This window comes from Urocitellus parryii, chromosome 9, assembly GCF_045843805.1.
Source record: "Urocitellus parryii isolate mUroPar1 chromosome 9, mUroPar1.hap1, whole genome shotgun sequence".
NCBI classification, from domain to species: domain Eukaryota; kingdom Metazoa; phylum Chordata; class Mammalia; order Rodentia; family Sciuridae; genus Urocitellus; species Urocitellus parryii.
This window is the reverse complement of record NC_135539.1, coordinates 79,361,474-79,386,515: the sequence shown is the minus strand read 5'-3', so window position 1 is coordinate 79,386,515 and position 25,042 is coordinate 79,361,474. Positions and strand designations below refer to the sequence as shown.

General features: G+C 36.2%; 1 protein-coding gene across 9 annotated transcripts in view; it reads right to left on the bottom strand.

Annotated features, from left to right (window-relative positions):
- Positions 1 to 25,042, bottom strand: part of Larp4b (La ribonucleoprotein 4B) — a 94,323-nt gene that overhangs the window by 9,715 nt on the left and 59,566 nt on the right. For all 9 annotated transcript variants that reach the window (XM_026413238.2, XM_026413245.2, XM_026413178.2 and 6 more), the window contains 7 exons: positions 19,612 to 19,715; positions 14,988 to 15,098; positions 13,694 to 13,747; positions 13,397 to 13,606; positions 9,194 to 9,300; positions 8,475 to 8,726; positions 956 to 1,001 (listed from right to left, as the gene is read on the bottom strand). In XM_026413238.2, the coding sequence (XP_026269023.1) occupies positions 956 to 1,001; positions 8,475 to 8,726; positions 9,194 to 9,300; positions 13,397 to 13,606; positions 13,694 to 13,747; positions 14,988 to 15,098; positions 19,612 to 19,715 (884 nt within the window). The remainder of the gene's footprint in view (positions 1 to 955; positions 1,002 to 8,474; positions 8,727 to 9,193; positions 9,301 to 13,396; positions 13,607 to 13,693; positions 13,748 to 14,987; positions 15,099 to 19,611; positions 19,716 to 25,042) is intronic.

Genomic DNA, 25,042 nt, shown 5'->3' with positions numbered 1-25,042 from the left:
AGCAGTACCTCCTTACTGATGATTTTATGTTCCAGTTTCCATTACCTGTGGTCCAAAATATTAAAGAAAATTTCAGAAAAAAAAATCCGTAAGTTTTAGACTGTGTCATATTGAGTAACATGATGAAATCTTGCACTGTCCTGCTCTGACCTGCTTGGGACACGAACCATTACTTTGCCAAGTGTATTCATACTGTATATGCAACCTACTCCTTAGTCACTTAGCAGCCATCTTTATTATCCCAGATGGACTGTGGTATTGTGGTGCTTATGTTCAAAGGACACTTATTTTACTTAATGGCTCCAAAGTTTTAGACAGTGATGGTGCCAATTTGGTTAAGCCACAAAATGCTTCTCTTAAAAATAAAATTGCATGCTGTGGTTGCTAAGATCAACAGTAAGAGTAAATCTGCTATCTATGAAATTGAGAAGAAAAAAGAAATTCATACTAATTTTGCTATTGCACCACAAACTGCAAAATTACAACCACAATGTGTGTTAAGAGCTTAGTTAAGATAGAAATGGCACTAAATTATAGGTTTCATTATTATCCAAAGGCTCAGGCATCCACTGGGAGTCTTGTGATGTTTCCCTAAGGATCAGGGAGGGAGCTACTTTGTTCTAAATTCTACAATTAATTTATTCACACTGGGAACGTGCCTGACACACATGTGTAGACCACAGTATGTTTAAGAATCAGCCTTTGGCTGCACCTACTCCACAGTGTGCATATCTATATACTACAGAATAACAAAACAGTTAGCAATCTATATTTTTTAAAACTCCACAATTTTTTAGGCCACCAAAAACACTGGTTATTCCTTGTAGATATCACCTTAAAAGAAAAACTTTTCTGAAAGGTTCCCTCTCATTTGAAGCCTTAACTCATTTGATTACCTGTCATGTTTATTTAGTATTAATGTCTTGTGAAAATGACATATGCTTGATATACTCACTGTAAACTTCTCCTCTCTTTTCTTCCGATAGCCGAAGGAATTTTTCCTAGAGGAATGGAAAGCAAAAAAGGCTATTTTTTCCCCATTTGGAAAATTTACTGAGCATGTATTTATACTTACATATTCAAAGAATGCATCAACCAGACTTAATTATTTTGTAATCTTTCAAAGATGAATTTTGACTCTAAAAGCCCCACTTTTAAAAGGATAAACAAAATAACAACAAGTGTGTAGTAAAGGATTAAAATTGATATCTGGAAAGCTAAACATTAAAAGGTATAAAAATATGTTTTAAAATAATTTACCTAGTGTCTGCTTAAAACTTTTGTTAAGATACAAATCCACTCAGCTGGAATGACAAGATGTATATATAATGTCTGACATTCTAAATGTAGAAGAAATTCATCAAATGCATATTTGCTTATCATCGAAATTTCAAACACCCCAGATAACCTGTCCCACTCTCCCTCCCTCATACCTCTCTTCTGCTTCAATGACTTCCCTTACCACAAAAAACACACAAGGCTATCTAAATCCCAAGAGTTTTCTCTCCCTACCTGTGTGTTGTATGAAGAGCGTTCTAGATTCCTAGCATTCAAAATTAGATTCCTGCATGCAGCAAGGCTATGCTAGGCAGCACTGAAGCTTATAAATGCATAAACAAACATTTATTAAGTAGTAACATCATGTAAGGTCTTGAGAACACTAAGATGGCTAAGACATTCCCACTGCCCTGGAAAGATTTGTGGTTTAACAAGACACAAATGAATTTCAGTTTATGATTTTATTTTTATTCATTTACCTTTTTTTATCTTTTCAACTGATTACAAATTCTTCCCCAAAGATCTTAAAAATAACCTTACTTCCTTTATTTACAGAAAACCAAAAAGTGGTCTTACCTAAGATGGCATTATTAATTAGAAGGATAAGCTTGAAACCTCACTTTCTGTATCAAATAGGGACACTCTATGGACCCTGTGGGGGATAGCCCCTTTTGGAGAAGTACAACAAACATTTTAGGATTCTGGATCAAAGCGAGGCCATCTTTAGTAGAAAATATACTCTCTCCTTCTACAAAAACCTAATCCAGAATAGTTTCTGTCTGTCTACTGGGCCCTAGTAGAGATTAAACTCCTGAATATGGAACTAGTGACCACTGACTTTTGAGCCATCCATCATGGGTAGGGCATGGATGCAGCAATCCACCATCCTGCAGGAACAGGGAGTACGGCCCTCAACCAACAGTCCTTCCTTGCCCTCAATCCACACCCTGACCTCCAAAGGAGCTACAGATCTGGCTGGATGAGAGATGCAAGGAACAGGAATGAGATAATCTCAAAAGAGGGGTGTTGGGTGAACAGTGTGAGCAGTTGCTGCTGAAAAGACATGACTGCAGGAACCCATGTGGGGACAGCCCTTTACCATGGGTGGCTAGCTCATCACCACTGTGGTGTCTGACCACAGTAGCTCCTTCATACTGGAACAGAAGCAGTGTCCTGGAGGTCAATCTGACTGCATTGGGATCCGTCAGCAGCATAATCAGTGGCCCTCACAAAATGCTCTCCTTGCCTTCACAGCACTTCACTAATACACTAGAAACCTACTGACATACTGGGACCATGTGACAATAGTCCAAGCTGAATTCTGCTGGCTAATCGCCCATCACTCAGAATGTGAATAGCTGAGTGAAGACAGAGCTACAGGCCTGAGATGGGTTCTAATTCACAACCACAAAGTGTGACCCAGTGTGGCTCTATAACCAGAGGTGTGGTTGCAGCATCATGGAGAATCACTGTTATACCAGAGTTGGTGCTTCTCATTCCCACAACTTTGAATGCTGGTGGTTTGCATGTCTTAGACCTCAAACACAAAAGCTTCTGTCACGTGAAACATCATGGTTCCAGAGACAAAACCTTAGACAGCCACCTGGCATTGAACCTGGCTGGGGTGACAAAAACTACGGGTAGCTGCTGTGCATGAAGATAGGAAGAGCATGACTGGACCCACGGGGGGCTCTTTGGAAGCCTCTTAGTGCTTCAGTACAACAGAAAATGTTAATGAAAAAACAAACCAACCCACCAAGGAGGCATAAGGGTGCCATGACCACCGTGGATCAGGTCCTTCAGGAAGGAAAGCCTCGATCACCCTGCTGAAGGGCCAATGGGCACTCAATTCTCTCTCTGAAGACAGCACATAATGCAAAAAGAAAGAAGGAAATCACATGCTTCACCTTTACTTCATAGCCCACTTCCGAAACAAGGACTACGGAGGCTCTTTGTACCTTCACTGGCTTAAAAAACAAAAACAAAAACAAAAAACCGACTGTAGGAACTATGCTGCCATCCCTGGCTATTGTACTCTAATGGTGTGTGCTAGTTAAGCTCTGTTCTCTCCCCTGCATCACTGATGGCAGCTATATCCTTAGGCTGCCAATTACTTAGGTGGGAGCATGACTCCATGACTGAGAAGACGGTTGGAGTCTCCTTTTGTACAAAATCTACATTTGCAGGCAAAGGCACAGGCTTCAGAGAGTTGCCACACTAAAGTTCAAATACGGTTGGAGGATACAAATGGTGACAGTGTCTAAGAAGTATAGGGTGTTAGTTACCTACCTTTTTAATCTACTTTGTGATGTGGCTGGGATTATGCAAATCCCCTTGTCCTTTTGCCAAGAAGCTTCTTGTTAAGCTTTTATTAATACAGAGTACTAGAGAGGCACAGGGAGGTTGGAGAGGGCACAAGAACTTGTCTTTCCAGTTTGTACTCTTTTACACATGCCCATGACTAATGGACCCTGAGAGGTACCAGCACTGAGCTAGCTAGGCAGAGCCCTGTCCCTAGAAGTCTGTGCCTAGCTCTGCAGGCTCCTTCCTTCTAAGCTTCCAAGGTCTAACAACCCCAAACTCCACCCTAAGGTTGGTAGCTCCAGCTAGCATCACTAACTCAGTATTATTCAATATTCCCCTTTCGTCTTTTCAGTCTTCAAAACCTGATGAACCAAATGTGTATCAAAACAGCTGTTGTTTATTTTCCTGACTTATACTCAGTCCAATGCCAGTTCTACTAAACCATGCTGCCTGTGGCCACTCTTACAATCTCACCACCAGCTTCACAGATGCTGATTTAATCAGTACAGATTGGAGTTAAGGAGGGATCCAGAAGCAGCTAATCCTATTTGCTTCTGGATTTCTCTTTAACTCCAAACTGCACCAAAAGCACATACAGGCACAACTCATTTTATTGTGTTAACCTCTTATTCTTTTTCAGACACTGTTTTTTTTTTTTTTTTTTTTTTTTAAATAGCAGAAGGTTTTGTGACAATCCAGGGTGAAGCAGAAGTATCAGTATAATTTCCTACAATATCATGTGCTTACTTTGTGTCTCATTTTGTTAACTCTGAAATACTACATCTGTTATGGTGACGTGACTCTTGAGGTTATTATTGCAATTGCTTTGAGTGCCAAGATCTGCAACCACATCTCTAGCCACACTGGGTCACACTTTGTGGTTGTGAATTAGAAACCATCTCAGGCCTGTAGCTCTGTCTTCACTCAGCTATTCACATTCTGAGTGATGGGCGATTAGCCAGCAGATTTCAGCTTGGACTATTGTCACATGGTCCCAGTATATCAGAAGGTTTCTAGTGTATTAGTGAAGTGCTGTGAAGGCAAGGAGAGCATTTTGTGAGGGACACTGATCATACTGCTGACAGGATCCCAGTGCAGTCGGTGGTACAGCATTTGCCTATATAATTGATAAATGTGTCCTGGTGGCTCCACCAATCATTACTCCTCTCCTTAGGCCTCCTGACTACCAAGAATATTGAAATTAATAGAAATTAACCCTACTATGGCCTTCAAATATTTAAGCGAAAGAACGAGTTACACATCTATTGCTTTTAATCAAAAGCTAGAAACAAAAAAGCATAGCAAGGAAAGCCTATCGAAAAGCTATAACTGGCTGAAAGCCAAGGTATGAATGCAAAAGAAAAAAATTCTTGAAGGAAATAAAAGTACACGTGTATCATAATTGGACAAAAGAGCCTTATGGTTGATATGGAAAAGTTTTAGTGGTCTGGGGAGAAGATCAAACAATGTTCCTTTAATAAAAACCCTAATCCAGAGATGAACTCTAGGTAGGCTGAGAGGGGTGAGAAAGCTGAAGAAAAGTTTGAAGCTAGCAAAGGATGGCTCAGGAAGCTTGAAGAAAGAAATCTTCTCCATAACATCACAGTGCAGGTGAAGCAGCAAGTGCTGATGGAAAAGCTGCAGCAGGTGACCCAGGAGATAAGCTAGGATGGCTGACAAATGTGGCTGCACTCAGTGATGGGTTTTCAGGGTAGATGAAACAGCCTTCTACTGGAAAATGCTGCCATCTAGATAGAGAAAAGTCAATGTCTGGTTTTAAAGGATAGGCTGATTCTGTGTAGGGGATGGGCAGCTGATGACTTCAACTTGAAGCCAGTGTTCATTTACCATTCTGAAAATCTCAGAGCCCTGAGAAATTACAGTAACTCTACTCTAATTGTGCTCTATAAATGCTACAACAAAACCTGTAAACAACATGGCTTACTGAATATTTTAAGTCCACCAGTGAGATCTACTGCTTGGGGCGGGGGAAGACTCCATTCAAAATATTATTGATTCATTGGCATTGCAGATTAATGTAGTTTTCAAGCCTACTAACACAACATTCATTATGCAGTCCATAGATCAAGGAGCAATTTCAACTTTTAAGGTCTCTAAGACATACATTTCATAAGGGAACAGATACCACAGGTTATGATTCCTCTGATGATATGGGAAAAGTAAACTAAAAACCTGGAAAGGAATCTAGATGCCATGAAGAACCTTTGTGATTCAAAGGATGGGACCAAGACATCAACATTTACAAAGTTTGGAAAAAGCTGATTCCAACTTTCATTGTTGACTTTAAAATGCTCAAGAGTTCAGTGAAGGGCATAACTAGAAGATTTAGTGGAAATAGCAAGAAAACTAAATTAGAAATGTAGCCGGAATTGCTGTAATCTCATGACCTAACTTTAATGAACAGTGGTAGGTCCTATGGATGAGCATAAAAGGTGGTTTCTTAAAATGGAATCTAATCCTAGTAAAGGTCTTCTGAATATTGTTAAGAAGAAAAAGACTTATATTATTACATAAACTAGGTAATAAAACAATAGCAGGGTTTGAGAGGATTGACTTCAAATCTGAAAGACATTCTGTTGTTGTTGTAAAACAGCATAAGCAAAGAGTCAATCAAGAGGCTGGAGCTCAGCAGTGGTGACTTGCCTTGCACAGGTGAGGCACTGGGTTCAACCCTCAGCATCACATAAAACTAAATAAAGATATTGTGCTCATCTACAACTTTATACACACACACAATTTACTTATATATATTATATATTATTTACTTTATATATATATTTTTTGTGATATCTCTCTCTCTCTCTCTCTCTCTCTATTTTATATATATAAAGTCAATCAACATGGCAAGAGTTTTAGTTTTGTTAGTTTAAGAAACTGCAACACGGGCTAGGGTTGTGGCTCAGTGTAGAGTACTTGCCTAGCACGTGTGAGGCACTGGGTTTGGTCCTCAGCACATTAAAAAAAAAATGAATAAATAAAGTCATTATGTCCATCTACAACTAAAAATATTAAAAATAAAAATAAAAACTGTAAGAACCACCCCAGCTTTTAGCAACCCTAATCACTTACCAGTCATCAATATGGAGGAAACATCCTCCACCAGCAAAAAGATTGGAATTTTAGTTAAAGGCTCAGATGATTATTATTAAGCAAAACAGTGTTTATTTAATTTTTTTCAGTTGTAGTTGGACAAATATTTTATTTTATTTATTTTTATGTGGTTGATCAAATCCAGGGCCTCACATGTGCTAGGCAAGCGCTCTACCGCTGAGCCACAACCTCAGCCCCCAAAACAGTATTTTTAAATTAAGGTATATACATTATTTTTTTTAAGACAGATGGTACTGCACTCTTACTATACTACTAGAGCATGGGGTAAATATAACTTTTATATGTACTAGAAAATCAATAAAATGTTTGTGACTCACTTCGTTGCAATTTTTGCTTTACTGCAGTAGCATGTAACCAAACCTGCAATATCTTGGAGCTGTGCCTTTACTGTACCAGGAAGAAATAGGAACCAACACTTTTAGAGCTTCTGTATGTCAGTCATTGTACTATAAACTTTGTTTAGGAAAACCATAGAAACATCTTCACTTAAAACTTTTCAAGGTAGGTTAAAAGAAAAGGCTCAGGGTTGGGGTTGTAGCTCAGTGGTAGAGCACTTGCCTTGCATGTGTGAGGCCCTGGGTTCTATCCTCAGCACCACATATAAATAAATAAATAAATAAAATAAAGGTATTGTGTTTATCTACAACTAAAAAATATTTCTAAAAAAGAAAAAGAAAGGCTCAGGAAGGATGAATTGCTTGCTCATCATTCATCAGAAAAGAATCATGATAGTCCCTATCAAATTAGCAACTAAGGAGATGAATTGCCCTACGTAATACTATATAGGAGGCAAACTCCAGGCTCCACCTTCACCTTCTCTAACCTCACCTCTCCATAAAGGGAAGTATGTATATGTAAAAAGAACGAGAGAGAGAGAGAGAGAGAGAGAGAGAGAGAGAGAGAGAGAGAGAGAGAGAGAGAGATATCAAGCGATATCATGCAAACAGGGAGAAGGAAGCGGTTTCATTCATGATGCATGGTAAGAGTCCCAGGTAATGAAAAGATACTGAGGCACCAAGAGCATGAGACTACTTGTCCCAGTATGAAAATGTATGATAGACAGACATCACTTCACCATGACAGCTTCTCTTGATAGTTAAATTTAGTAGGAATACAATTTAAATGCTGGTTTGCTTAAATATCAAACTCTAGTATGTGTCAACTCTAAGCCACTGCTAGGTGGAAAGGGAACAATCAAGAAGCCCATGGGACAAAGACAACAACCACAGTGAGACTGCAGGCATACAGTTGGAGTCTGAGAACTGCAGAGCTCTAAACTCCCTACAAGTGATGACTGCAACCTAGAAGAGTTCAATTCCATCTGCAGTTCTCATGGAATAAAATTTCATACTACACATATACACACACAAACCATTTAAATCCTCTGCTCTAAAGGTTAACAATTATTGCAGCAAGTATACAAACCTTTAATATTTATAGTTTTCAATTTAATTTTCTGAGATATAGAAAATAATTATAAAACATCTATATTTAAGAAATTTTAAAATATTAATATTTTAAGATATAATAAAAAGGACAAAACCCAGGTGTGCTCTATATCACCAGTCCTCTTAAAGTTTAAAAACAACAACAAAAAAAACGATTTTAAGACAGTGTCTTGCTACACTGCCCAGGCTGACCTTGAACTTGTGATCCTCCTCCATCAGCCTCTGAAGTAGCTGGGACAGGAAGTACCAGTGGTATGCCACCAAGCCTCGCTGACACACAGTATCTTTTCAGCATCATATGTAACGACTTACCTTCCTCTCCCTAAACCAGGAGAGGATTCAAGACTACTTGGCTCCACACGCCCAGTTCCAATCTCTCTCTTGGCATAAGCTGAAGGATTTTGTATTCGAGTTCTAGTTTGCCCTGTTTGCCTTGTCTGTGGGCTTCGAACACCATTAATTAACCGATCTGCGGTGAAGTTAAATATTGTTGGACTTTCCAGTAGTCCAGGTCCTCTCTCTGCACTAGGAATTGCATGGCGCAGATGAGATTTACTAGGATTCCTGTAAATGGAATGTTTGTACATGCTGAGTTATAAAAAAAGGCATTATTTAACAAGCATTTAAAGCCAAACAGCTAAGCTAAAATCTGTTCTCTACTTAACAAATACAAAAAATGTTATTTGGAACAGTTAATGTACAATACACACACACACAGTATAATGTAATCATGTGCCAAGGCCCTGCTCTGCTCTAAGTCCAGGACAAAGTTAAAAAGCAGGCACACTTGGCACAGTTATTTCAAAGGCCTTCTCTGAAGACAATCTATTCCTTTATGCAGGCAACCAATTTTGGTGTTTAATCTTTGCAGACTGTAGCTGAATATTTTCATTAGTTTTATTTCTGATGAGCATTTCTAGTGGTCAAATTTACCCCTTAACATATAAGGCAAATATACCTTTCTTACTTTAAAAAAAAAAAAATCAGTTAACATGAAGCTCATAAGCGTCTGAATCATGCGTGGAACTTGCCTGCTTCTAGGAGGATACTGTCTAAGTGAAGTCAGAGGAGATGCTGCAGGTTTGAAGGTTGGAGACGTAAACCCATTTATAAATCCAGTATTTGGAAATGGAGTTACCTAAATTAATTAACAAACAAAAAAAGTAAACATGTCATGAAGTTAACTTCAATTTGGTTTATATTATCATATCTTGAGGCAACCGAGGTCACTTCTTCCTGTTGTCAGAGATGGTAAGTAAGTTCCATATTATATTTAAAAATAATTGTGGACTAAGAAAAGCATCTTGCAAGACTATTACCAAAGGCTGATATTTATTGAGTGCTCACAACAATTAGACTGGTGCTAAGAACTTTTTCTGCATCATCTCAGTTTATGTTTATGAGAATTTAATGAGGAAGACAATTCACACATGTAAAACTGACACTAGGTGAGGACAGAACCTTATCCAAGATCACTTGTCTTAGACACAGACATTACCTGAAAACATCCAAATGCTTGACCTAAGGGTTAATAATAATAATACTACCTCCAATCCTAGCAAGAAGTAAACAATTCTTTCCTCCCCAAAATCTTATAATCAAATTTCTCAATCTTAGGAGCATTCATATACTTACTCTAATTTTGCTTACTTCATTATCACAGCCCTTGAGAGTACAATTTTTTAACCTTTACCTCCATGCAAGTCTTGCTCTGAAGAGCAGCATATTTTCAGATCCTTAATAATTATTCCTCAAGTCACAATTTAAGGTAACACCTGACATATTAATATACTGACGTAAAACTCAGAAGACAATTATAAAGAGTCTATTCATAGAGCCCTTTACAGATAAAATCTTAAATATAATCCTAAAAGGTTAAAAATATTAATCACAGATTTTTAAACATAACCCAATTATTCAAATATCTGATTTGAATACACAAAAATAAGATAAAACTTACTGTTGAAATAGTTCTTCAAAAGAAAAAAGAATAACGGATAAAAAGAGATCACTAACTTTCTGGCGCCATTGCACCTGGCTCCCATTCTTAAAAAATTTCACTGAACTGACTGAAATATGCAGAGCCCCTTCCATGTTTGATAAAAAGGGAAACAGAAAAGAAAAAGAACAAATGATTTTCTCTAGAGCTAACTGAAGTTGTAAGAGAAAAAGGGTATTACAGATAGTTTATCACTTACTGATTTAAAGAAAAATGCAACAAGAGAAATACTTAAAACTTATAAAGTAGAATCACTACTTGAAAAATTCTTCAATCAATAAGATTGACTATTTAAACAACTATTTAAAAACATATCATTCCAGCTGGGCATGGTGGCACACAGGAAAAAAACGATTGGATTGTGAGTCTTAACCACCAGTGAATTAATCCCTAATGGGATTAACTGAGTGGTGACTTGAGACAGATAGGGTATGGCTGGAGGAAGTGGTTAACTGGGGGTGGGGCTACGGAGTATATATTTTGTATCCAGAGCTGGAGTCTCTCTCCTCTTCCTGATGTGAGCTGCTTCCCTCTGCCACTCTCCTGCCATGATGTTCAGCCCCGCCTCCAGCCCCAGGAGTATTGTGAGCCCTCAAAGAAACTTTTCCTCCTCATAGTTGCTTTAGTCATAGCATTGAAAAAGCTAACTAAAACAGCCAGCCTCAGCAAAAGTGAAGCACTAAGCAACTCAGTGACACCCTATCTCTAAATAAAATACAAAATAGGGCTGGGGATGTGGCTCAGTGGTCAAGTACCCCTGAGTTCAATCCCTCATACCCACCACCCAAAAACAAAACAAAAAGATATCATTCCAGAATAGGTAGATTTTTTAGAGATTTTAAATCATAGGGAGACCAGTAAAGACTAATTATTTGACATATGTAATTTTACACATGGAACTCTGGTATTTTGAGTAATTTTGCTTAGGAGCCTAAAATAAAACAGATTAACAAAATAATTTAATAGTTTTAATTTAATAAAATAATTTTGTTTCATAACTTGCTGAGAATTACCAGGCACCATCTCTTTTCTTTTGCTCCAGTGACACAATGTTTCAGAGCAAGTAAAAGAGTACTGGTAAAAGGACTGAGCTCACATACTGTGCACAATCCACATTGCCATCTTTAAAAAAGCAACCTGAGTGGAAAACACCAGTCAAGACCATAAATGACCTAGGATTTCCAAGAAGGTCCAGTCCAGATGCAGATGAATATAACTAAAGAAAGGGAGTGACTACAGGAAGAACTGAGTCTGACAAGCATGGTGTTGGCCACATTTGGGGAGGACTTAGGGAGAGTCTAAGCAGTGTAGTTCCTCTAAGGTTCTTTTTTGATATATTTTTTTGGGGGGTAGGGGGAGAACAACTATATATCTATTTTATAGACGCAGCCATATTTTAAAAAGTAGTGCATCTTTTTTCCATTAGGATTCATTCTAAAAAGAAGTAACTTTGAATTTTAGCCACTTGCATAAACATTCTTTTGCTGCAGAAGTTCTAGAATTTGGGGGGCTAACAGGCCGACCCCTCTGAGACCCTCTTCTCATAAATTAACTATCCTTGTATATCCTTTACAGGTTGTAAAAGCTATTTTCTAAATGGAGTATGATTTCATTTCCCTTGCTTAGAACCATAGATGACTTCCCAGAAGGTCAAAGTCCACATGCTTCAGGACACTATGTAAGAACACTCTAGTTTGGCATGATTACTTATCAGCCTTGCTTCCCAGGTTCCTGAGCCCAGACTATACTTTTGCTCAGAAAAAATCTGGTCCATAGTAATTTGCATGCTTTTGTGCATGTTTTTTGTTCTTGAAGCTTCCTTATCTTTGACCCCTTTTCAAAACTCATACTCAACAGAGAGGCTCAATTTAGGTGACAATATAATATCCTATAAAGTTCTTAACTGATGGTATTTTATATGTGACCTTTTTTTGCAATTATCACCTCCTTGGAAAATCTGTCTTTTCAAGACTGAGGTTTTTCCCCAATAGATCTTCATCTTTCATTATATCAGCTAGTTCCCTCTCTTTCACATGTACTCAGTTTTTCTGCCAGTAAGTGGCTCCCAGCCATCTGACCTTGAGTACTACCCAGTCTCTCCCTGACCCCGTCCACAGCCATATCCTGGATACAAATTCTTTTCAAAGTTACTAACTCAACTTTTATGTACTCTGCCGATCTACCTCTCTCATTCCAACTAAATCTGTATCCCTACCCCATGCAAACCTTCAATATAGGAACTTACCTTCTTTTTCTAACCCAGACCTCAACTTCAAGGACATTTATCACAGATTGCTGATTTTCCTGCATCCCATGCAATTAAATTCAAGCTAATTTCCAACTAGGAACAGCTGATCTTTCTAGCCATCTCTAGCTAAACTGTAACGGCCAAAGAAAAATGACTAGATCCATTACAAATTTATGAATTCTAACCACAAACCTTACCACAAGCCAGTATCTGTAAAAATTAATCATGCCAACCAACTCTGAGGCAGGTGTGAGAAGTAAAATAAAGCTCTTCAAGGGCTAGGGATGTGGTAGCGTGCTCGCCTGGCATGTGTGAGGCACTGGGTTCGATTCTCAGCACCACATAAAAATAAAGACATTGTGTCCACCTAAAACTAAAAAAATAAATATTAAAAAAAAAAAACTCTGCAAGAAAGCATATATTCCACTTGTTCCAGACTAGTAGAAACTCACTTAAATACCTATCTCCTGAACAGCTCCCCCCTTGCCATTTCCCTCTATGCTCAGAGGGACATGAGTTATACCAGAGTTTTCACTGTATTCTACATTTTACAGGAGAAGAAATGCAGACTGGGCAAGGATCACAGTCACAGTGTTTCAAAGTTTTTGTGCAGATAGTTCTGACTATATCATCAAATAAATTTAAAATTCACAGCATATTGGGGCTGAGGATGTGGCTCAAGCAGTAGCGCGCTCGCCTGGCATGCATGCGGTCTGGGTTCGATCCTCAGCACCACATACAAACAAAGATATTGTGTCCGCCGAAAAACTGGAAAATAAATATTAAAAATTCTCTCTCTCTCTCTCTCCTCTCTCACTCTCTTTTAAAAAAAAAATTCACAGCATAGCCTGAAGATCTGCTTTATTACAACAAACTGCATATATATCTGATTTCTATATTAGATAAGGCATTTAAACTTTCAAAGTACCCAGTGGAGTGTCTATGTACAATATGTCTGTTTAATTAAAAAAAAAAAAAAAGACTTACCAAGGGTGGATCAAGATAGCTATGTGTTGTTGACCATGTCTGGGGGGTAATCAGGCTGTACAGAGGAAATTGTTGCTGGGGACTGTATACTGGAGGTAAATAAAATGATGTTGTATAACGCTGCTGTGTATAAAGGTTCATGTCCAGAGGTCTAAATCCATTCTTTGGCAAAAACGTGTTTATAGCTATTGCCTTTGCTTTTATCCGTGCCTGTTTGAAAATATTTAAGTTTCTATTACAATGCTTAAGAACAATGATTAGAAAACAAAGAAAATGTAATCAACTGGTCTTGCTTACCTTAATTGGCTTTCCTTGAAAAGTTTTTACTTCTTCTCGCAGGTATTTGTAAGCCTAAGGGCAAAATCATCCAAATAGTCTTATAAATAACATGAACTAATAGTTAATTCAATAGCTTAAAAAAAGGATTCTATGATAATAAACAGGAGCAATAATAATGATTCTTTATCCTCTTTGGGTCACAAATCCTTTAAAATAACCTCAGTAACTATGGAACCACTACACAAAATTCTCATAAACAAGGTATATACCAATTTTATAAGAATTGAAACCATTAAAGTCTTTCAAAGACCTAGGAGGAAATAAAGAATACTAAATACAAAGTTCCTAATATTAATCCCAATTTGAAATCGGAAACATGAAATTCAGGAAATGAAATTCTAAACAGAGGGAGAAAAGATGAAAACTAGGGTAAGGATTGTGGCTCAGAGGTAGAGCGCTCGCCTAGCATGTGTGAGGCACTGGGTTTGATCCTCAGCATCATATAAAGTAAAATAAAGACATCGTGTACATCTATAACTAAAAAATAAATATTAAAAAAGATGAAAACTAAAATATTAGAAAGTCATTATTTATGTATAGCTGTCCCTTCTCCAAATTAGATCGATATCAAGTCCCTTACGTAAGTCCAAAGGATCCACATATTCCCATTCAAGCTCATCCAACATGTTCTCCAAGCAGGTCAGCAGCACTCCGCTCTGTTCTGTAAGCATAGCGCTTCCAATTTCCCATTCCTCTTTCTCTCCTTCTATCCAGTTAAAACCTATCTTTAGCTTTCTGCATTTTCTCTTTTGGACTTCCAGTAGGGGCTGCAATATTTAATACTGAACTCTTGTTAATTTGTTTCCCTCAAACAAGAGTCTCCTTTAAGAGCAAAGAAATATAAGTCCCTTAATTCAGCATGTCTCCTTCAAGGTGCTAACACTCCTCAGTGCCTATGAAAGCACTTTATTTATAGCACAGGGAAGCCCACTGAAAGACTATGGTTAGGTTCAAATCTCTCCACACTCTGCAAACAGTAAAACCTTTCTTTACCTAGATGCAACTGATTTTCCTAAGCTGCTGATCTTACAATATTGTTAGACCATAATGTCACATGCTTTCTATATTGCTATATAAACTATCCACAGAACATCCAGTTTAGGTTTATACAACTCGATTTTGTCTGCACTTTATATCCAAACTTAACACTATGATATAATAACCTCAATGCCCAAATTTACTCTCACTTTGTACCGATATTAAATTACTGGTAAACTATGTACTTCACAGGGAGATCAAAGAGAGAACTTACCTGCTGTGCATCAGCTTCTGTTTCAAATGTAATAAACCAATTATCATTATAGGCAAATTCACAGTTTATAAATTTCGGTAAGTTATCTCCTTTAAATAGTGCTTCTACTTCCTACAGGAAGAGAGGTTAGATATTAATTCTCAACTATGCCACATTTTGTCCTCACTAAAAAAAGCATTCTCTTAAGCACAGTTCAACATGATATGATGCCTGGTAAATCTCTTTTCAAAAAAGGATAATGGGTTCAGTGCAGCTTCCAGAATTAGGACCACAATGACACAGGAACATAGTTACACAACTTATTGACAGCTTTCTTGCTTCCAAGATATCATTATGCTAAATTAATTTGAAAGATAAGATACCATTTTAACCACCAGGCTAATAATAATAAGTACATTATTTTGAAAAAAGTTAATTTAAAATCTAAAAAATATTAGCTCAATTTTTGCTGCTGGCCAAGATATGACATGATACAAACAATTATAAATGAAATTGGGTTTTCCAGCATTGGCCATCAGGCATTCTAGGAGAAGAGTCCCTGAGAGAGGGGACGTGAACAAGGTGACCCTTAGAATGTTGAGCTCATGCCTAAATTCCAGAGCTCCATGGAGGACTCTCCCCAGGTCCTCAGCTTGAGCTTAAAATACCACCTGTGATGATCAGAAGGAGTAACCCCAGACTGAGTTCATGGGCAGGGAATAATTTGCCTTCTCACCAGTCAGAGTGGAAAACTGTCCCAAATTCACAGAAAATCAGTACTCAGAAAAGCACTGCCTCAGCAGTGGGGAAAGATGAACCCCAGAGAAAAGACGGCTCTGATTCCTTCTTACTAATATTCCTAAAGGATCAAATTGGTTCAAAGTAATCGAGATGGGGTTTTGCTGTTTTGCCTAGATTGGCAGATCACTCAAGCAATTCTGCCTAGTTGGGACAACAGGAACATGCCATCATCAAGTAATTTAACTGCATCTCAGAACCAAAATCAACAATATTTATCAGAATACAAAAATATTCAGTACCCAGTAAAGTAAAAATCAAAATGCTTGGCATTCATTCAAAAGCTAATAAGCATGTAAAGAAATAGAAAAATATGGCCTAAAATCAAACAGATCAAATTAAATCTAGAAGTGACACAATATGACAGAATTAGTAGACAAAAGCAATAAAACAGTTACTGATTATATATTTATATGCTCCAAAACCTGGGCTGAGAATGCTAAATGGAGATATGGAGGAATTTTTAAAAGACCCGAATTAGAGATGAAAAATACAATGTCTGAAATGAAAAGTCCAATAAAGAGGATTAACAGCTACTGAGATACTTTCTGAAGGAAAAAAAAAGGGAAAAGAGAGAACACATGAAAAATAATGCCTCAATAAGTACAAGAAACATGAAAGCTTTTCCAAGGTAACCTGCTATCAAATTGTTTAAAATCAGTGATAAAATCTTCAAGTCACACAGAGAAAGATGATTTATCACACACACAGGAATGAAGATTAAAAAAAAGGAAGACCATTGTCATAAACAATGCATACCAGAAGAGAACAGGATGACAACAGAAAGGGAAAAAACTTTCCCTGGTCAATCTAGAAATCTATACCCAGCAAATGGGCCTAAAATAAAAACTTTCTCAAGTATATTAAAGCTGGGGGGAGGGGATCACTAGCAGACCTGTTAACACAAGAAATTTTAAAGGACTATTCAGGCAAAAAGAAAGTGATATTAGACAGGAAGTCTAGACCCAGACAAAGGATGAGAAGCACTAGAAATGGCAAATATTAGATAAATAAAAAACATATTTTTATTATTTTTAATCTCCTTAAAAGAAAACTAAATTGTTCAAAGCAAACATAACAATGTATTGTGGGGCTTATGGCCACACAGAATTAAAGTGCAAAACAAGAGTACAGGGCTGAAGGTGCAAAGTCAGAAGAATATTATTTTAAAGAGAAATTAGTATTACATTAATCTAAGGGTACACTCTAGGAAGTTTAATGCTGATAAACCATAAAGCAAGCACTGAAAAACGTATATCAGACTGGGGTTGTGGCTCAGTGGTAGAGCACTTGCCTAGCACATGGGAAGCCCTGGGTTTGATCCTCAGCACCACATATAAATAAATAAAAAAGGTATTGTGGGGCTGGGGATGTGGCTCAAGCGGTAGCGCGCTTGCCTGGCATGTGTGCGGCCCGGGTTCGATCCTCAGCACCACATACCAACAAAGATGTTGTGTCCGCCGAGAACTAAAAAATAAATATTAAAAATTCTCTCTCTCTCCTCTCTCACTCTCTTTAAAAAAAAAAAAAAAAAAAGGTATTGTGTCCAACTACAGCTAAAACAACAACAAAAAAATACAAACACAACAATAACACGTATATCTAGTAAGCCAAAAAGGGGTTGGAGGATGGAAGAAAGAAAACAAAGAATAGCAGATGCAAAAAGGAAATAGTAAAATGACAAATTTAAACCCAGCAGCATCATTAATCATTTAAATATAAATGGGATACACTCATAATTAAAAGGCAAAAATTTTCAGATTGGGTAAGAAAAGCAAAACTCCACTATGCAATGCTTACCAGAAACTCATTTTAAATGTAAAAGACACAAATGGAGATGACATACCATAATAATAATAAATGAAAACTGCAGTGGCTACATTCATACCACACAAAGTAGACGCAGGAGAAAAATAAAAAGGGAAAATAGGGTCATGTCATTAAAAAATTATTAGCCAGTAAACCCTTCACAAAGTAAAGAAATTAATCAAATGACTATAAAAATTGTTTCCTAGAATTGTACACCTATTTTGATATGTAACACCTGATAAATAATTTTTGGCTAAAAGAGAAAACTAATACATTAATGCAGAAGTCATACTTGACTAACACAAGTTAGTATTACTACTTTTAAACTCAACCAATAGTCCTGTAGTACCACTAGGCTATCAATACTGTATTGGAGTGGTTCATTCTTCTGCCTCTGTGAGATTTCTCTCTAAACTATTTTATAAAAATTGGATAAACAGAAGGGTGGGAAGGGGAGGGAGGGGGCATGGGGTTAGAAATGATGGTGGAATGTGATGAACATCATTATCCAAAATACATGAAGACATGAAATGGAATGAATATACTTTGTATACAACCAGAGATATAAAAAACTGTGCTCTATGTGTGTAATATGAATTGTAATGCATTCCATTGTCATATATACATACATACGTTTTATATATATATATATATATATAAACACTGGATCAAGATTTCAAATGTTCTAATCAGTGAGACGCATCTGGTTACATTTAAGGAATAGACAACTTTCTAGAAACTCCCACCCCATACTTCTAAGCATCAAGAGATGGACTCTGCATCATACAGTCCTTAGAAACTTATTTCCTATTCAAATTGTTTTGGACTACTTACTTTCCTTCTTTATTTCTCAACTTTATAATTATCACAGGGTTTCTTCCAAGCCTTCTCTCTTAATTTTGCTCAAACTTTGACAACAGATTTATTTAAGTGAGTACAGTTTTGAATACAAATGATACCAAGATCAATGTCTACAGCTAACTGTAGAAAATTCTACTCAGTTATAATTTTTATAAGCATTTCAAGTCTTGAAGAACAGGATCTATGTTTTAAATATTTTTTGAGCTAACAAAGGTATCTAGATGATGATGATGATGATAATAATAATAATAATATCATAGTCCTTCATATTCAAAACTTTACAACATACAACTAGTTTAAGTATCTTGGTGAAACAGAAAGTAAACTTTCTCTAGGAAAAAAACCTTTTTAAAAAGTAATATGATTTCTTACCCTACACCTACAACCTTTTTGGAATCCTTGTCTTTGCAACTTATTTTTCTTTCTGCTGTGCTAGGGAATCAAACCCAGAGGATCATGCATGCTAGGAAAGCATTCTATCACTGAGCTCTACCCCTAGCACCAGTGCAGCTTAGTTAACCATTTGGAGAAGTAACAGATTTTATAGCAATGCGAATCAGTCGATTTCAATATTTTAAAACTATCAAATATTATGATTTATTCCTTAAAATTACGGCCCCAAGCCACTGCTTCTCTAATGATGATCTTCACATTCCATTTTCATGAACAAAGATGACTTTGCCTTTTTACTCTGAAGACATCTGCACTGATGGTGGAAATTCACTGGCAAATAAAAAAGTGGGCATAGTAGCCTGGATTCAGCAGCAACATCAATGGTGCTCAGGATCTCTTCACAACTCCCTCTTCATAAAATATTTATTTAAAATAGTTATATATCATAAAAGTGCCCTGTATCTTAATTTGGAGTTTATCATTATTTCTTATTAGATAAATATTTAAACTCATTTTAACTTATAAATATTGAAATATACAAACCCTATCTTTTTAATGTAAAGTGTGTAAAGGAGCTTTGAGATTTAAAGAATTGAGGATTGTTCCTTCTACGAGGAAAGCACATCATAACTATCAGAGTGTATAAATCCTAGGAAAAGTGTTAACTGTTTAGTATCTATTCTTAAATATAAGCCCTCCTAAACACATAGACATAAAAATAATCAAAACCACCAAAAACCCTCAGGAAAATGTCCAAGTACTCATGAGAGGAATAGTCACTTACTTCCACAGGGGTAGATTCAGAGATTTCACGCAGGATTACTATGCAACGATTTTGATTTGGCCTTACTTTTTCTCCCTTCTCATCCACTTGTACTAAAGGTAAAGCTGTAAAGGGGTGGGAGGAAAAACCCATAAATATTAAAACATGACACTTAACTGGAAAATATCACACCATATTACTAAACACATTGAAGAAACCTGTATACAATGGAAAACCACAAGTTTTGTTAGTATATTTATTTTTTAGTTGTAGTTGGACATAATACCTTTACTTTATTTATTTATTTGTATGTGGTGCTGAGGATGGAACCGAGGGCCTCATGTGCTAGGCGAGTGCTCTAGCCACGACCTCAGCCCAGTTTTGTTAGTTTAATAAAGCTATCAAAAAGTTTTAAATCAACTAAATTTTTCAAAATGAAGAAACATGGAAATTTTAAGTCCTAGAAGTGGTTTAATGTATCTAACACTATGAAAGAAAGCAGCAGCAGCTAAAATATTAATAGATTAAAACACAGGATTAATGGTTTCCTTCTTTCTATAAGTCCCTAAAATATTGTCTTATTGTAACTTTTTATTTTGCAATATTCTAAGTCTTACAGAAAGCTCTCACATACCCTTCGCTCAATTCTCCCTAATGATAACACCTTGCAATAACTCTAGTAGTGTCTCAGCAAAAATGGTGTTAGCTTCCCCTCCCCCCCTTCCATGCTGTGACCAAAACATTGACTAGAGCAACTTGGAGAAGGAAGTTTATTTGAGGCTCATGGTTGCAGAGAGTTCAGTCCACAGATGGCCAACTCTACTGCTCTATTTGCTTCCAAAGGTGAGGAAGCAAATGGGGAGGGGAAGGGGAGGGCCCATTGAAGGAAAGCTATTCAGCTCATGATCAGGTCAGGAAGCAAACAGAAATGTGTATGTGTGTCCCACTTCCTCCAGTTATAACTCACTTGCCTACAGTCTGTTCAAACTGATTAGGTTACAGCTCTTACAAATCAATCATTTCACCTCTGAATATTCCTGCATCAACAGGAGCTTCTGAGGGACACCTCATATCCAAACCATAACAGATACCAATGTTGGTGCAATACTCCCAAGAAGCAGGCTTAATTCAGATTTCACCAGTTTTTATGTGCACCCTTTTTGGTAAAGTTTGTGTTTTGGTGTCACTTCTATGAAATTATTTTGCATCAATTCCAATTACAGCACATTATGGTCACAATCTAGACTCAGGGATATCTACCACCATCAAGACACAAATCACCAATAATTCTGAAACCCAAACTAAACAGACAGTATGAAAAAAATATTTCAGGCCAGTATTCCTCATGAACACTTCAAGAACTGGCAAATGGAATCCAACAATATATAAAAATGTAATGAATCATAAAAATGGGGTTATCTCAGTAAGGCAATTTTTGCTTATCAATTAAAAAAAATCAAGCAATCTAAATCACCATATTCATGAGTTAAAAAAAAATACAACCATCACAGAGATGTAGGGAAAGTAATGAACAAAATCCAGCATTCATTTATGAGAAAAAATTTTCAGCCATCTAGAAACAGCGGAAACTTCCTCAATCAGATAAATGTCACTTGTGAGGAACCTAGAAATAGCCTTACACTTAAGGCAAGAAGCCTGAAATGACTCCCCCACACACCATAAACAGGAGCAAAGCAAGAATGTCTTTCTCCCTACTTCTATTCAATACTGTACCAGATCTTCTAGTCAACGCAATAATGCAAGAAACAGAAATGAACAGCACCCAGACTGGACATAAAGAGGCATTCACAGACAAGTTTACCTATAGAGAAAATCTAATACAATTTTCATAAAAACTTGAATTTAGTTAGTTTACAAAATTAATATATAAGTGAATTGTAGTTCTATATACTTGCATCAAACCAGAAACTAAAAATATCATAAAATAAAAAATGTGAAGTAATTATAAATTTGATAAAAGATTAATGATCTATATATTAAAAATTATAAAACATTGCTAGGAACAATTTAAAAGACCTAAATAAAGGAAGAGATATTTGTGTTCACACAGTGGAAAAGTCAATATTGGTAATACATCAATTTTCCTCAAGCAAATTTTGACAATCAATTGTAATTACAGTACAAACCCATCAAGCCTTTCTGAAAAATTACAATGATGATTCTAAAATTCAAAAGCACAAGGCGATGTAGTAGGAAAAGAAGTCATTTCAACAAATGGTGCTGGAACAGTTGCACATTAGATCAATGCTTCACACAATGTACAAAACCTAACTTAAACACACATACACACACAAATCCAAATCTTAAACCTAAAACTATAAAACTTATGGAAAACTTTTGTAACCTGGAACTAGGCAAAGATAACATAAGTATACCACCGAAAGGAAGAACTTAAAAAACAAAACATAGACACACACGTAACTTCAAAAGACAAAAACAAAAAAGTGATTTGCAAAAACCACATCAGATAAAGGACTGTTAAAATAAAGAACTCAAAGCTTAAAAATAAAAAAAAAATGCAAAAAAAAATTTTTGTTTTCATGTAAATACAGACTTTAATCTTGTCACAAAAATTAGCTCAAAATGGATCACAGACCTAAATGTAAAGTGTAAAATCCTAGAAGAAAACATAGGTGAGATCTAGATAAACTGGGGTTGGCAATGATCTTTTTGACACACCACCAGACATTATCCAAAAAAGAACTACCCAATAAGCAGAACTATAGTAAAATTTAGAACACTTTCTCTGTGAAGTATGTCAAGAAAACGAGAAGCCAAGTCACAGACTGAGAGCAAAGATTTGCAAAAACCACATCAGATAAAGGACTGTTAAAATAAAGAACTCAAAGCTTAAAAATAAAAAAGGGGGCTGAGGTTGTGGCTCAGTGGTAGAGCGCTCGCCTAGCACACATGAGGTGCTAGATTCAATCCTCAGCACCATGTAAAAAATAAATAAATAAAGTGAAGGTATTGTGTCCAACTACAACTAACTTAACTAAATAAATAAAAATTAAAAAATTAAAAAGGAACAATACCATTAAAATGGGCAAAACACCTGAAAAGACACTTCACCAGATAGATGGCTAATAATCATGAGAGAATATATTCTCAAGAAAAAGTAATTTGGGTGGGTTATTATAAAACTAAATATTCTAACCACATGAATCTACACAAATACCTGTACACAAGCATTTATAGAAGCTTTATTCATAAATGTTAAAACCTGGAAGCAACCAAGATGTACTTTGGTAGATGAATGGATAAACTGTGGTACACTCAGACAATAAAATAATATTCAGCACTAAAAAGAAATGAGCTATCAATCCCTGGAGGAAATTTGTATATTATCAAGTGAAAGAAACCCATCATACAGTATATAAAACACTGTATGATTCCAACCCTAAAATATTCTAAAAAGGGTAAAATTGTGGAGATAGTAAAAAGATTAACGATTGACACGGGTTCAGGAGGAAGAAAATGAAAAGCAAAGCATAGAGGATTTTTAAAGCAGTGAAACTGTTCTGTATGATACTATAATGGTGAATAATTGTTATTATATATTTGTCCAAACCTTAAAATGTATCATCAAGAATGAACCCTAATGTAAATTATTGGTAATGGTATGGTAATATAAGTTCATCAGCTATAATACATGCTATCACTTTGGTGGGAGATGTTATTTGTTATTTATACTGTACCTTCTTTTGCTGTGACAGTAAAACTGTTCTGAAAAATAAATATTTAAAAAAAATACTGGGCTGGGGATAGAGCTGGTAGAGTGCTTGCCTTGCATACACAAGGGCTTAGGTTCAATCTCCAGCACCACAAAAAAAAAAAAAAAAAAACAACAACGAAACAACAACAGCAACAAAACCCCACTAAATAGTAAAGGAAAAAAAAAAAACAGTAAGGAAATAGAAATTAATACCACAGTGAGATACCACTAAACATCTAAAATTAAAATGAGCATATTCAAGTGTTGGTTAGGATATGTAGCAACTGCAGCTTCTATCTCTTCTGGTGATATCCAACTGTAAAATGGTCCAACCACCTTGGAAAACAAGTGGGTGGGTCCACAAAGTTAATTATAACTCTACCACACAATGCAGACATTTTACTCCCAGATATTGACCCAAGAGTAAGGGAAGCACATGTTCATACAGTTCTACACAAGTGTTCAGAGCAACTGTACTTATACTAGTCAAAATGTGGCAATAACCTAAATATCTTACAATGAGTGGGTGAATAAACCAATTGTCAATTCCAGTTCAATGGAATACTGATGAGCAATAAAAAGCAATGACCTACTGATACACTCAACTACAAAACAATTATGCTGAGTAAATAAAGCCAGCCATTGCTCCTCAAAAAAAAAAAAAAAAAAATTACACAATAGATTCTATTAAAATCCAAACTAATTTGGGGCTCGGGCTGAGTGATAGAATGCTTGCTTGGCACACATGAGGCACTGGGTTCGCACCTCAGCACCACATAAAACACAAAATAAAGGTATTGTGTCCACCTACATATAAAAAAATACATATTAAAAAAATGCAAACAAATCAATAGAATGCAACCAGAGCACCTAGTGAAGGAATGGAGGAAACCTCTGGTGAGTCATGGAGATACAATAGTGATAATTTCATGGGTATACAAATGTCAAAACTTATCAAATGTACACTTAAACATGTGTAGTTTATGGTAAATTCTACCTCAAAAAACGACAATAAAATAAATACTAATGAAACCCTCAGTGCCTCTTCCTTCCCTAATTCATGTGCCTCTATAACATTTTACCGTGAATTAGAAATTTCATTCTTATTCAGGCTTTTATACTATTTTCATGTGAAACTGATTCCATAGAAAAAGAGCTCTGTTTTACACATACCCAATATCTATACACTTGATTTCATCGTGTAAATATTTGGAAATATGCCTTTAAATCACATTATGGATTTAAAATTTTATTCTTCTTGAAAACATGTAGTTCCAACTCATTTTTTGGTTCTAACACATACCACAGGAACAGAACACAATGTTGTTTCTTCTGATGACAAGTATTTTGGTGCTTTTTTTCAAGTTGACAATTTTAACCAAAATGGGTTTGTAAAACAAAACATTTGAAGCAGATACACTGTGATATGTACTGTGTGTATTATGACACAGAAATAGTTTAGAAATTAGCTTTATCTAAATAACAACAGTGTTACATTACTCAAATTCAATGAAATAATTTTAAAGTGTCCACCGTATATCTGACTCTGCTAAATATTTTGAGGATGACAATAAGATGAAAAAAGCTTCTGAGGGCTTATTTATGTCACCCTCTTTAGAACTACAATGGATGTAATATTCTAACTATATTCTGATCACAAAGATTATATGTGCACATTTCTTTCTGTTCAAAAACTGAATGAAAAAGAACATTAGA